This window comes from Embiotoca jacksoni, unplaced genomic scaffold, assembly GCF_022577435.1.
Source record: "Embiotoca jacksoni isolate LCO1_2020_lvr unplaced genomic scaffold, fEmbJac1.0.p SCAF_2, whole genome shotgun sequence".
Classification (NCBI taxonomy): Eukaryota; Metazoa; Chordata; class Actinopteri; family Embiotocidae; genus Embiotoca; species Embiotoca jacksoni.
The window spans coordinates 19,157,077-19,169,648 of record NW_027185340.1 but is presented as its reverse complement, the minus strand read 5'-3'; the positions used below and the strand labels follow the sequence as shown (position 1 = coordinate 19,169,648).

Below are 12,572 nucleotides of genomic sequence, written 5' to 3'. Positions count from 1 at the left end.
CCACTTTTCACTGAATGTTTCAAACAAATGCTCCGAGATTGTTTCTTCCGAGCTCTCACGCCTACATGTCGGCGAAATATTTGAAGTCAAACTTTCTTTTGTTGCCGTGGTGATGGAGCCACAGCCGCATCAGGGTGTGAGCTGCCTCTGGGACTGACTGACTTCTTGTAATTCACTTTATATTTTGTAGCAGTGGGTGTGGATGCCTCGCATATCTGTACGTGATTCACCGAGAAGATTTATCTCTGTTTTTGGCCACAGTTAAGTGTCAGTGAGATGCTGAGTCACTGTCTTTGTACAATGAATAATATTTTGCTCCTTAGTTTGTGCTTTTTGTTATTTTTTTGTAGGATACGGAGGAGGGAGCAGAGACGGCCATAGATCCAGGGGGAGCTGCAGAGTCCGCCACCCCACCAACCAGCCAGGCCGTAGATGATGAAGGAGGAGGGCACGCCGCCGCTGCCGCCGCCCCTGCCGCTGCCGCCGCCGCCGCCGCCGCCACCACCACCACCGCCGCCGCCGCAGCCGCCACCGCCGCCGCAGCCGCCGCCACCACCGCCACCGCAGCCGCCGCCACCGCCGAGGTTGAAAGAGAAACTCCGCCAGCTGGGGAGCGAGGGGAGGCTGAGGAGATCGGCGTGAGGAGGCTGAGCCTGCAGGCTGCGGGGGGCGTGGCTGAAGAGCAGGAAGGGGACAAGACAAAGCCAAATGAGGTGGCGGGGTCTGTGGATTCAGAACAAGTTACCACGGAAACAGACGGAGAGGAAGGTATTCAGCTTTGAGCAAATCTCAAAAGCATCATCACTGCAGTTTTCGCTGGAGGTTTCAGCCCTCAAGCATGTTTAACTAGCTCTAATAATTTAGTCAATTAATTCTTCTTTGATTATAAAGCATGTCTAGGTGTTATATAGATACTGGGAAAATGTCCAAACACCCAGCAGAACGTGGTCAGCCCGGTCCATTAAGCAGTTTCTGTTTTGCAGATCCTGCAAGCTAAAACACTGAAGAAAGCTTGTGGTTGGTCCGGACATGTGTAACTCAGAAAAGAGTCAGCCAATCAGAAGAGAGGGTCATCTTAAAGGCACAGACATAAAACAGCCTGTTCTAGGTAGCTGCAGAGAGAAGCAGAAGAGAGGAGATTTATAAAACTAAACAGAAAGATTTTTAAAAGCACATAAATATCTTCTTTTTGATATCAACACTGCAAATAAAACACCAAAATGTAAAATACTGGACTTTGAAAACTCAATTCCTTCCATCTTTTGTATATTTTCTGTGCTCAGGTGCTCACGTCAACGGCCATCCTGTGCGATCGCTTCCTTCTGTGCGTCACGACATCCACCGATACCAACGAGTGGACGAACCTCTACCCCCCAGTGAGTGTGCGCGTCTGCATGCACTGTGTTGTTGGTCTACTATTCTGTGTGTATGCGAGTGTAGCAGTGTGTCTTTTTGTTTGTGTCTCTGTCCAACGTCCATTTCTGAGCGAACTCGACAAAAGACGTGAAAATCTGAAGCCCAGATGAACGTCAGAGGATGACCCTCATCGGTGCTTTGATTCCTCGTTCTGTAAAGAAACGTAGTCAAAAGATTTGAACAAAGTTATGTGAATTTTTACATTCCTTCTTTACCACACTGAACTGTGACTCCCGGTGTGTCAGTGTCAGTTAATCACTCCGGTTTGAATTGATTAACATTTATGAAGCCCAGAGGAGTAATATTAACGACTTTAAGCTGCTCTGGCTTTTTATCAAGTCCCAACATGAGGTTGATGGTTTTGGTTTTGAGTCAGATTTTTCAATAATATTGGATGAAGTCCTATATTAGTATCAAATTTTAATTGAAAGTATCCATTTTACATAAAAAAAACAAAGACTTTATGTTTGTGTTTTATGCCATTTAGCAAATGTTACCACGCTAACATGCTAAACTAAGATGGTAAGCATTATAAACACGACAGGACACATTAATTTGATACCGTATATTCAAAGGAAATATTCTTTGCAGCTAGAATAAAAGTCATGTTTCCAATGCTGCTAATAAATGCATAAATTTGATCAAAGAAATGATAAACCATAGGCAGTGAAAGCGCGCTACAGTTTGTAGTCTGGAAGTCTGGAAGTTGAACAGAGGTGAACTTTGACCTGAGAATCAACCGGAAATGCATGAAATGTATTTCGTTTTGCGCTGGATTCAAAAGACAAAAAAAAGTGGTCTGCAAATGTCTTAATTCAGATCCAGAGTGTTTTCGTTCATTCTTTGCTCGCTCCAATGTTTATTTTCACGGTTATGTGTTCTCGAGGCGTTAAACACCTACCGTGTTTCTGTTCATCATTTTCTCTCAGACTGGGAGGCTCGGATCGACAGCCATGGGAGGATCTTCTTCGTGGACCATGTGAACAGGACGACCACGTGGCAGCGTCCCACCGGACCTCCGGCCCCGCAGGGCCTCACCCGCTCCAACTCCATTCAGCAGATGGAGCAGCTCAACCGCAGGTGGGCTTAGAAAAGAGAAATCATTATGATTCCTTCGCAGTGAGTGTACGTTCAATATCTCACTAAACAAAGGGCCCCCATTATCAGGAGAGGCTTTTAATAGACTAGGAAGCCAAAAGAAAACTTGGTACTCAGAAAAATGTGCTCTGAGACCTATTTTTTCTTGTTATGTATCCTCTTTTAGCGGGACATTGCCTGTGGTTGTCTCTTTGTTTCTTTTCATCTTTTTTTGAGCTAATGTACCTTCGAACAAACAAAAGTATCTGAAGACTTTCAGAGGAGAAGTGCTTCTGTATTTCTCCTCTCCTCACTCTCTGCATTGTGTCCTGTCACAATAAATACTGTGGACCACAGATACCAGAGCATCAGGAGGACCATAACCAACACTGACCGGTCGGATGAAAGCTCAGTGGACCTGCTCCCTGAACTGGAAAGTGAACTGATGCCTCACTCTATCACTGGTTAGTTTCAGTAGACTTATCACACACAACTGCAGAAATAGCACACACACAAAAAAAATAATAATCAAAACAGCTTTGTATTCATTTTAAAGAAATATTTGTCCAATCAAATGAGTCACATTGAAAATGACTCAAGACTAATTATCTGTGAAGATGTCATTTTTAAACCCTTCAAATCTTTGTTTAGCACGTTGTGTCCAAACTAATGTCCCGTGTAGTCACGATATGAGCTGCTTCCGTCAGTGTCCCTCTACCTCGAGCTTTGACTCGTATGTGTTCGACTCTGTTGCAGAATATCGACGGGAAAGCGCCGTCGCCCACTCCAGTGGTCGCTCGCGGCTCTCCCTGCTGCTCCAGTCGCCCAGCGCCAAGTTCCTGTGCAGCCCCGACTTCTTCACCGTGCTGCATTCTAACCCTGTCAGTCTGTACTTTTAAGGACCAGCTTTATTTAAAGTTTTTTTTTTAAACTTACAAATGTTACTTACAGAAAAACACACTTTTAAATTGTATTTTAATGACAAAACAGACACATGTTTTACTTACCTCTCGTTGCACTTGGCCATCCACATAGATTTGTTTTTATGTCCAAGGCACATTTTAATAGGTTAATACTGAGGAACTGTTAGATACCACTTAGAGTGGAGACAAATATGTTGCAGTATAGGGTGGTAAATATATTAAAATGATGTTTTTTTATGTTGCAGTATAGGGTGGTAAATATATTAAAATGATGTTTTTTTATGTTGCAGTATAGGGTGGTAAATATATTAAAATGATGTTTTTTTTAATCCACTTTTGTTAAATGGGCCCTTTAAGGCATTTTATTCATTAATTTTTAGACTAAACAGTCAGTTTAGACCATAGTCATGTACAGAGCTTTATATGGAAATATGAATATTGAATGAAAGCTCAAAAACACCAAACTGAGGTCAGGGACTTTCTTTAAAGTCCTTGTGGGGTTATGTTTACATTCAGTGAATAGCATTGTGTGCAAACTTGAGCCTCTGTGTTGAAATGTATTTCCTTCCTTGTGTGCGTGTCCATCCTCATGTACTTGATAAACAAAACAGGGAAACACACTCAGGGAAAAAAATCCCCATGATGTGGAGGTGGAAAAACTCCACCGGATATCTATATATTTTTAAACAATACGTTTAATAATGAACTCATCAATTTTTAATTCACTTGAGTCTACATCAAAAGAACACTGACATGAGAAAAACCCTACTCTCCCTCTGATGACCTCATCTCTTTGCCCCCTCTGCCCAGAGTGCCTACCGCATGTTTACGAGCAACACCTGCCTGAAGCACATGATCAGTAAGGTGCGCCGAGACGCTCACTACTTCGAGCGCTACCAGCACAACCGTGACCTCGTCACCTTCCTCAACATGTTCTCCAACAAGCAGCTGGAGCTTCCCCGGGGCTGGGAGATGAAGCACGACCACACTGGGAAGGTGCGTAAGCTTGTGCCCCTGACATGTGATACGACACTAACCCTGAAGGTCGTGTGTGCATCCGCTAGTCTCTGCTGTAGTTTTTTCATTGTACCACATGTGAAGGCTTTCTGATGACTTCGTCCACACATGACCGCCTGGTGTGTTTGTGTGTGTGTGTGTGTGTGTGTGCGTGTGCGTGTGCGCGTGCGCATGCGCGTGTGTGCCCGTCTCGATCTTCAGCCCTTCTTCGTGGATCACAACTGTCGCTCCACAACCTTCATTGACCCGCGGTTGCCCCTCCAGAGCTCTCGCTCCACCGGACTGCTGGCCCACCGCCAGCACCTGAGCCGCCAGCGCAGCCACAGTGCCGGAGAGGTGAGAGACTAGCCGCCACTGCAGCACTCCTCACCTGGAGACAACTTTAGACGCTGCAATCTTTACAGGGGCTGGTTTGAAGGAGGGAAATACTATATTATTATGAGGGTTATTTGGAGTCACAAGAGAGAGTTAATTACCTTTTAGTTACTTTTACCTTCCAATACTTTTAAATCCTTCATCAACATACTCTCTGTCAAATAAGTGATGATATGTGTCTCTCGCTGGCTGATCATTCATGTCTTCCAGATCAATTAAAGCTACTGATAAGCATCACTCAATCACTGTCAAATTAGTAGTGATACCTTCACACTTCTCACCATAAGTAGGTGTGAACATAATAAATAGCTTCTGTTGCCTTATGAATCCATACAGCCTTCATAGTTACCATTATGTGTTCCTGTCAGGAAAACGTTGCACTCAAGTGCTTGTGGGAAAATCTGACATCTCAAACGACAGAAAAATAACCTTTTTAATTCATCAATTACACATAACTATTTCTCAGTTTACCTATAATTTGTCTGCTGGGTTTATTATTATATCATAAATTATCTGGCACCCATAATACGTTTTTGAAAGTGCTTTTTAACAGTCATGTTTGACAATGCTATCACTGACATTAGTAACATATTTGTTTTTATTTCCTCACATGCAGCCTCCCTTTTGCAGGGTGAATACATGCTTGCAGTTTTGTAAACGGCAACAAGTTCAGCAACTGAGAACACACAACAAGCAGTGTAGCTCCAATACATCAAGTCTTAAATATTTATTTACATCTGTCCTCTTAGTGACACCCCACTAAATTAGAAAATTGTAGGATGCAATATTTTGCGAGATAATTTGCGTCAGGTGTAAATGTCACAGTCAGATTTGAAGTGAGTGTTGGCCGACGACCAGCAGGTGGACCGGTCTCAGAACTAGGATGTGACCTGTAGTGCTTACTTTTGTCACAGGTGGTGGATGACTCTCGCCAAACCAACCCGCCCGTCATGCCCCGCCCCTCCAGCACCTTCAGCGGCTCCAGTCGAAACCAGTACCCGGACGTGGTGCCTGTGGGTAAGTCGGGCAGGCTGAGGTGTACGCATGTACTGTATGGGCACAAGAATAAAATGGAAACACACGAGACACGTAACGCACATCTTTGCTTCTCTCTTCTTCTTCTTCTTCTTCCAGCCTACAATGACAAGATAGTGGCGTTTCTACGGCAACCCAATATCTTGGAGATACTGCAGGAAAGGCAACCTGAGCTTGCCAGGAACAACTCGCTCAAGTATGTCTATCTTCCCATTTAAACATCCCTCGCTCTTCCTCGCTCTTCCTCTCACTCACCCCCATTATCATCATCATCATCAGTCAACCTGAACACACAGTTAACCTTCAATACTAATAGATTGTGCCTCTTTAGCCTCTGACGCGTGCGTGTGTGTGTGTGTGTGTGTGTGTGTGTGTGTGTGTGTGTGTGTGTGTGTGTGTGTGTGTTGCAGGGAGAAGGTGCAGTTCATTCGCAGTGAGGGAGTCAACGGGCTGGCTCGCCTCTCGAGCGACGCTGACCTCGTCATGCTGCTGAGGTGAGTCCTGCAGGTGGGAACTGGGACTGATGGTCTAAACTAGAACCACTAATGCAATACAGTTGTTCCAAATTGCCACCTGACGTCACCTTTAGAATGTTTTCCCTTTAATTAAACATACGTATGCTCATGTACACATTGTAATTTGAGCTTTAAGTAGTATTTACAGTAATGATAACCTGCTGAGTCATGCTTTGTCATTGTTTTGTTTTTATATAAACAGCCAGCGATATTGTTCCATGACTTCTCACACTCGTGCATGTGAATGTGTGTGTGTGTGATGTGAAGGTGCTCTGCAGTGTGTGATTTCCTCCGTGTGTCTCTCTCTCTCTCCCGTCGCCAGCTTATTCGAGGAGGACGTGATGTCATACGTGCCACCGTTACTCCACCCAGGTTACTGCATCTCCTCTCCACAGAGCTCCCCTGGTGAGTCTGTGTCTCGCTCTCTGTCTGCAGTATCCTTACAGGCATCATGCTCATTTTCTTTACCTTTATTCAGTCCTCATCTGGTATTACTAGCAATGTAAACGTCAGTGTTTTCTTCTCTGTATGCTGACTCTACCTCTAATCGTGAACCAAAATACAGACAGATGAAAGAACGTGTATTCATCTCTCCAAAAAAAAAAAAAGAAAGCTTTAGCTGTCTGATATGAAATAAAAATCCAGGATTAACCTCCATACACAACTACCGATTCTGTGATTGCGCGTCTATTCAAGCTTTGCACAATTTCCGCCAGTGAACATTAAAATTTCATTTTATTTCAATCCCCTTGCTGCTGTTTTTAACCCGTCTCTGACCCCCTTTGTCATTGTACCTCTGTTTCGCCCACTGCTTGACATTCATTGTACATTATTTTTTCCCCCCTTCTATTTTTTTTTTTTGTGTCTGACTCTTGATTTATTTTCTCAGGCACCCAGCGAGCTAATGCCCGAGCTCCAGCTCCCTATAAGCGAGATTTTGAGGCTAAACTGAGGAACTTCTATCGTAAACTGGAGACGAAGGGTTATGGGCAGGGACCGGGGAAAGTCAAGTAGGTTTAAACGCCACATACGTTTGAATTGTCTTAATAAGTGCTGATTTACAAAAGAAGCTCCAGCTGCATAGGCTTTTCTAAACCGAAAACAGGAAGTGATATATTTTATTTTTCAGGAGGCAACAGAAAATAAAAGAAAGAAAGAAAGAAAGAAAGAAAGAAAGAAAGAAAGAAAGAAAGAAAGAAAGAAAGAAAGAAAGAAAGAAAGAAAGAAAGCATCCCTTTCACAAATCAAAATGTATTAAAATACATCAAACTAAAGCTCATGAAGAAGACATGATGGTACTGATGCTCCATCCACTCTCACCACACTCCTGTAAAACTCATATTCCTCCGCATACAGGCCAAAAGAATGTTTTTTGATGTATATTTTGTGTGATAGGTCTCATTTCTCTGTGCCACAGGGCTCTACTGTTGTCCAACATCTATTAAAACACATGTGAGCGTCACTCCTGTGCTAACTGACGTGCTCCTTCATTAACATGAACACACACGCTGCAGTTTATTTCCACTCAATCCCACAAACACGTCCTGCTGTTGTAAATACTCACGAGGGCACCGAGTGGGAATCAATCTGCTACTGAAAATCGTCTCCGGCGAACGCAGCACCTCCTCCTGTGTGATTAACATTAGCTGGAAGCTACAGTGTCCAGCTGCTTTAGATTTACATCTTCAGTGTGAATGAACAGGCTCGGGGCTAAAGAGCCACATACATCAGATTACTTTCAGGTTTTTGGGGGGGATTTGTTGATGCCATTCTTTTCCTCAACTATTAATTTTTTAGTGTAGTCAAAGTTATTACATATTGCAAATTATTAGCAAATATGTTTTCTTTAGTTGTGTGTGGCGCAGCTACCAAATACTTGTTTCTTTCCCTGAAACTGAGGTAAACTCTTTGGCATTAATCTAAATTAGAAAAGAATCGTGTACTAAGTATTGACATTGTACCAGATGACACTAAATAATATAATATCATGATGATCATTCTTAAATCAGAGGTATCTGCTGTTATATTATTGAATCAGTATGGGTTTTTTTTGTGTGTGTGCTGCCAGGCTCATCATACGCAGAGACCACCTTCTGGAGGACGCCTTTAACCAGATCATGTGCTACTCCCGTAAAGACCTGCAGAGGAGTAAACTCTATGTCAGCTTTGTAGGCGAGGACGGGTGAGAAAGACACTTTTTTATTCCCGCCTCATTTCCACCGAAGCTTAGCTTAAGCTTCAAAATGTATTAATTCACACACATCCGATGCCATAAATCCACAGTCTTTATGTGAATGATAACATCTTGCAGCTATTTACTTATATACAAGGATTTTAAAAATAAAAATAAATAATAATTTTGAATAGTTTAATTATTAGCTTAATTGTTATTATTTATTTTATATTTGAATTAAAATCCACCTCAAATTTCATCTCAATTTCACTTATTATGAATGCTGTTGTATGGACTGTGAACCCGACATATTATTAATAATAAAATAATAATAAACTTTATGTATCGCTTTTCAAAGGCAGTTTTACAAAGTGCTTGACAGACATAAGAACTGAAAATACAGTTAAAATATAATAAAATATACACAATGCAATTAGAAATAACAAATATTATGAATCCCAATATCAAGAATAAGTAAATGAATAAAAGCATAAAACTAAAAAACTCTGATTAAAAACTCTGAGGTAGCATTCCTGATTTCCAGCAAAGGGTTTTTTTTACATCTTATTTACTTTAATACTTTAATTTTGGAGCCCTTATGAAAAACACCCAGCCACCCTCTGTCCCAAGCTTTTATGTCTTATCAGCATAAAAATGTAAATACATACTTGATTTGCAGATAATTTGATACAGTTGAAACATGTAGATACAGAAAAGTAAAGGCCCCAGAATAGATCCTTGAGGAACACCGCAGGGAATATTTGCAAAGCTAGAAGGAACATACCAAACTAACAATAATAATAATAATAGTAAAGATTTCCATAAGATCCTGGTGGAATAAAGTCATGTTTGTAGATTCTGAATTTTGACAAAAAATGAAACTTTAATCGTCAAGTTACATCACTTCAAATTAAACAAAGGAGAAGGAGTTCCTTAGGCGAACAATAGCTATCTGTGATTGGTCGTTTGGTACATTAGCTCCTCTGTCTTGCTACTAGTTGGTCACCTTAACGTGCTGCTACTCAAAGTCAGTCCAGAGATCAACACAAAAGAATATTCAATGAGAAACTCTCTAAAAGACAGGAAAAATAATTAGCGTTAAGTTTGCAACACACCCTTAGTTATCACTTAATTTTATTATTTTAAGTCCTTTTCTGGTTTCAAATGCACGAGGGTCAATGATTGTGGAGGTTTATCTTTGTTGTAATTCACGCTTCATGTCCTACACCTACATTGCTCCTTGAAATCCCTCCTCGACTGCACAGTAGTTGCAGAAAAGCAGCAGGTTGCCATCTATTATTATGGAGTGTGTGTGTTACAGGCTGGACTACAGCGGGCCCTCCAGGGAGTTTTTCTTCTTGGTGTCTCGAGAACTCTTCAACCCGTACTACGGACTGTTCGAGTATTCAGCCAACGACACATATACAGTCCAGATCAGCCCCATGTCTGCCTTTGTAGACAACCACCATGAATGGTGAGCTTTCTATCAATCCGTACTCTTCATCTGTATGTTTGTTGGTGCCACGTCTGCTTCTGCGCTGACTGTAAAGTGTTAACGTCGTCCGCCCTGACTGCTGTGTGCTGATCCTGAAACGGAAGCAATTTGCAGGATGCCGTGTGGAAATTTTGATCTTTGGCTGACCAGTCGATTTATGGCCTCGGTGATGGTGATTGGATGGATGGCTGTGTGGATGGATGGATGACCAGACTGATGAATGGATGAGTAGACTATTAGACAGGAAAGTGATCACAGCCCGAACCGAGCAGAAGAGGAAAACAGATTTAGCACCGTGACGTCAAATCTTCAGGGGATTGTTTGTCACGCTGGACAAAACTAGAGGAAGAAAATTTGAAGACTGTCAAGTCAATACTTCTTTTTCTTGTAGAGACAATGTCTGATGTTAGAGACAGACAGGTTTGAGAAGCGTCTTTAAAGTGCGAGGTCGGTGACGATGAAGCTGTACAGCTCCTCATCCTCCCTGCTGGTTGGGCTTCAGCGCTGTTGTAACTCAGTGCCATTCTCTCAGTAAATCTCTGGGATTCTGATTTCTTGTCATTACCATGTCACCATCTGGTGCATCTTCAGTCGGGAAGGTAAACTTTACATTGTACTTAAGCCTGCCTGGTAGATACGACATGAAATGCATCATGGAAAGTACTCACAAGCTGTCTGATTTGTTTATTCGGCTGCCAGGAAAGATTTAAAATCAGTTTGCAACAGTCTTCAGAAAGAGTAAACCCACTTCATCTGGTATTCATCGTAGAGACTTTATCTGAGAACTGATTTGAAGGCACTGATGCTCTGATGTTGACACCTATATTTACCTGTATTTTCCATGTTGTATCCAGGTTTCGCTTCAGTGGGCGCATCCTGGGGCTGGCCCTGGTTCATCAGTACCTGCTGGATGCCTTCTTTACCCGTCCTTTCTACAAGGGCCTTCTTCGCATGTAAGTCTCCTCAGCCTGTTTCCCACTGGCTTTCTGTTTTCAAGCTCCTTTTCCTCCACATGGTACGGCCATAGATTGTATATAAAAGTGTTCGTAGCTTCCGGATCTGAAAAATGAGGCAGATGCAGAAATTCCTTAAACTGCAATACCACCGAGTGCCACTAGAGGTTGGCTCCAAAAAGCCTCCGACTCCATAGACTCCCTTTTAACTTCTCTCATTAAATTCAAAGTCAATAAACATTTTTCCTAGAGTTATCTCAGTTTTGCCAGCTAAATTCACTCCTTCTTGTTAGTTTTCTGGCGGTCCATTTGAAAATATTCCCATCATTAACTAGAAAATAAGCCTCAAAAAGCTTGGATTTTAGGGGCGTGTCTGTTTGATTGACAGGCCTGCGGTGCAGTCCGATTACAGCTATTGGTGGGCGGGACGTAGTATCGTCGGGTTTCCAATCATATAGGATATCAGATCCACCGCTCGCTCCCCCCCAGCTCGTCCAAATATGGTCACTTCCTGCTCCAAACCGCTCCAAACTAGCAAGATGGCGCCGGACAAATCCGAACTCGAGGCTTCATTAAAGCAGTTCACAAACCGACGGGTGACGTCACTGCTGGTTGCCTTGCTTGGGTACAGCTCGACTTGAGACGACTTCCTTTTTCTTTTTTTTTGGTACGTCCTCCGTTGACATGACCACTGATTGGTCACAGAGAATCGTCGCTTGAATCATCACTGCATTATCAGTGTGCAACAAACCCACCAGCCGAGCTACTTTAGTGGCCAAACCGCAGGTGCAGGAGTTCCTCTGTTTGTTTACTGGTGAAAAGATCCGGCATGTGTGTGCATCATGTTTAAGACGACATCACAGTAGTAGTTGCACAAGGCGTCCCCGTGACGACAAGCTACAATAAGGAGGCCGCTACCTACGATAAAAAACGAAATCCAGAAAAGTACGAGGTGCCAAAAGGTGAATGGAGTCCAGTCGAGTTGAGCTGTTTGTTGTGGAGAAGCAGCCTGCAGGGAACGAGCGCTCCCACTCGTACCCTCCCTCACGAAGCCACGTAGACCTGCTGAGAATGTGAAAGTTTCGGTCAGATGCTCTCAGTCAGCAGCTGGCTGCGTTTCATATCAGTAGGAGCAACACCCTTATTAATAGCTTCGTCCAAGCAACCTTAAACTGTGGCAAATGTCTGCACAAAGGACAAATGGTTATGTGATAATATGAGTTTTTAATCTCCTCAGCAACAATGATCCTTTGTTGGCTTCATCATTATTGTGCAGATTAACATTTATCAAACAAAAAGAAATGTGTTTTGTGCAATGAACTGCTTAACTGTAGTAAAGAAAATGGATATCAAACTGTGCATGACAGTTTATAGAATAATAAAAAAAAACACCCCTTATAACTTTAGATTTTGCTTATTAATCAGCATTTCCAGATGTTTTTTCTTTAGTGGAAAAAGGTTTCCAGGCGATTGTTGTCTTTGCTTCTTTACTTATTTGTGGTGCATAAGTCACTAAAATGTAAAGACATACAAACCAAAAGAAAAACATTTTACAAATAGCTAACTCCCTGTCTCCACGGCAACACCATACTT

General features: G+C 42.4%; 1 protein-coding gene across 2 annotated transcripts in view; it reads left to right on the top strand.

Moving 5' to 3' along the window:
- The window catches only part of hecw2a (HECT, C2 and WW domain containing E3 ubiquitin protein ligase 2a), a 44,701-nt gene that overhangs the window by 22,975 nt on the left and 9,154 nt on the right, over nucleotides 1-12,572 (top strand). For both annotated transcript variants that reach the window (XM_069154932.1, XM_069154933.1), the window contains exons 10-24: nucleotides 351-768; nucleotides 1,284-1,376; nucleotides 2,346-2,496; nucleotides 2,851-2,957; nucleotides 3,250-3,374; nucleotides 4,227-4,412; nucleotides 4,635-4,769; nucleotides 5,723-5,825; nucleotides 5,943-6,039; nucleotides 6,254-6,337; nucleotides 6,681-6,763; nucleotides 7,248-7,368; nucleotides 8,427-8,540; nucleotides 9,853-10,005; nucleotides 10,881-10,979. In XM_069154932.1, coding sequence (XP_069011033.1) covers nucleotides 351-768; nucleotides 1,284-1,376; nucleotides 2,346-2,496; nucleotides 2,851-2,957; nucleotides 3,250-3,374; nucleotides 4,227-4,412; nucleotides 4,635-4,769; nucleotides 5,723-5,825; nucleotides 5,943-6,039; nucleotides 6,254-6,337; nucleotides 6,681-6,763; nucleotides 7,248-7,368; nucleotides 8,427-8,540; nucleotides 9,853-10,005; nucleotides 10,881-10,979 — 2,069 coding nt within the window. The remainder of the gene's footprint in view (nucleotides 1-350; nucleotides 769-1,283; nucleotides 1,377-2,345; nucleotides 2,497-2,850; nucleotides 2,958-3,249; nucleotides 3,375-4,226; nucleotides 4,413-4,634; nucleotides 4,770-5,722; nucleotides 5,826-5,942; nucleotides 6,040-6,253; nucleotides 6,338-6,680; nucleotides 6,764-7,247; nucleotides 7,369-8,426; nucleotides 8,541-9,852; nucleotides 10,006-10,880; nucleotides 10,980-12,572) is intronic.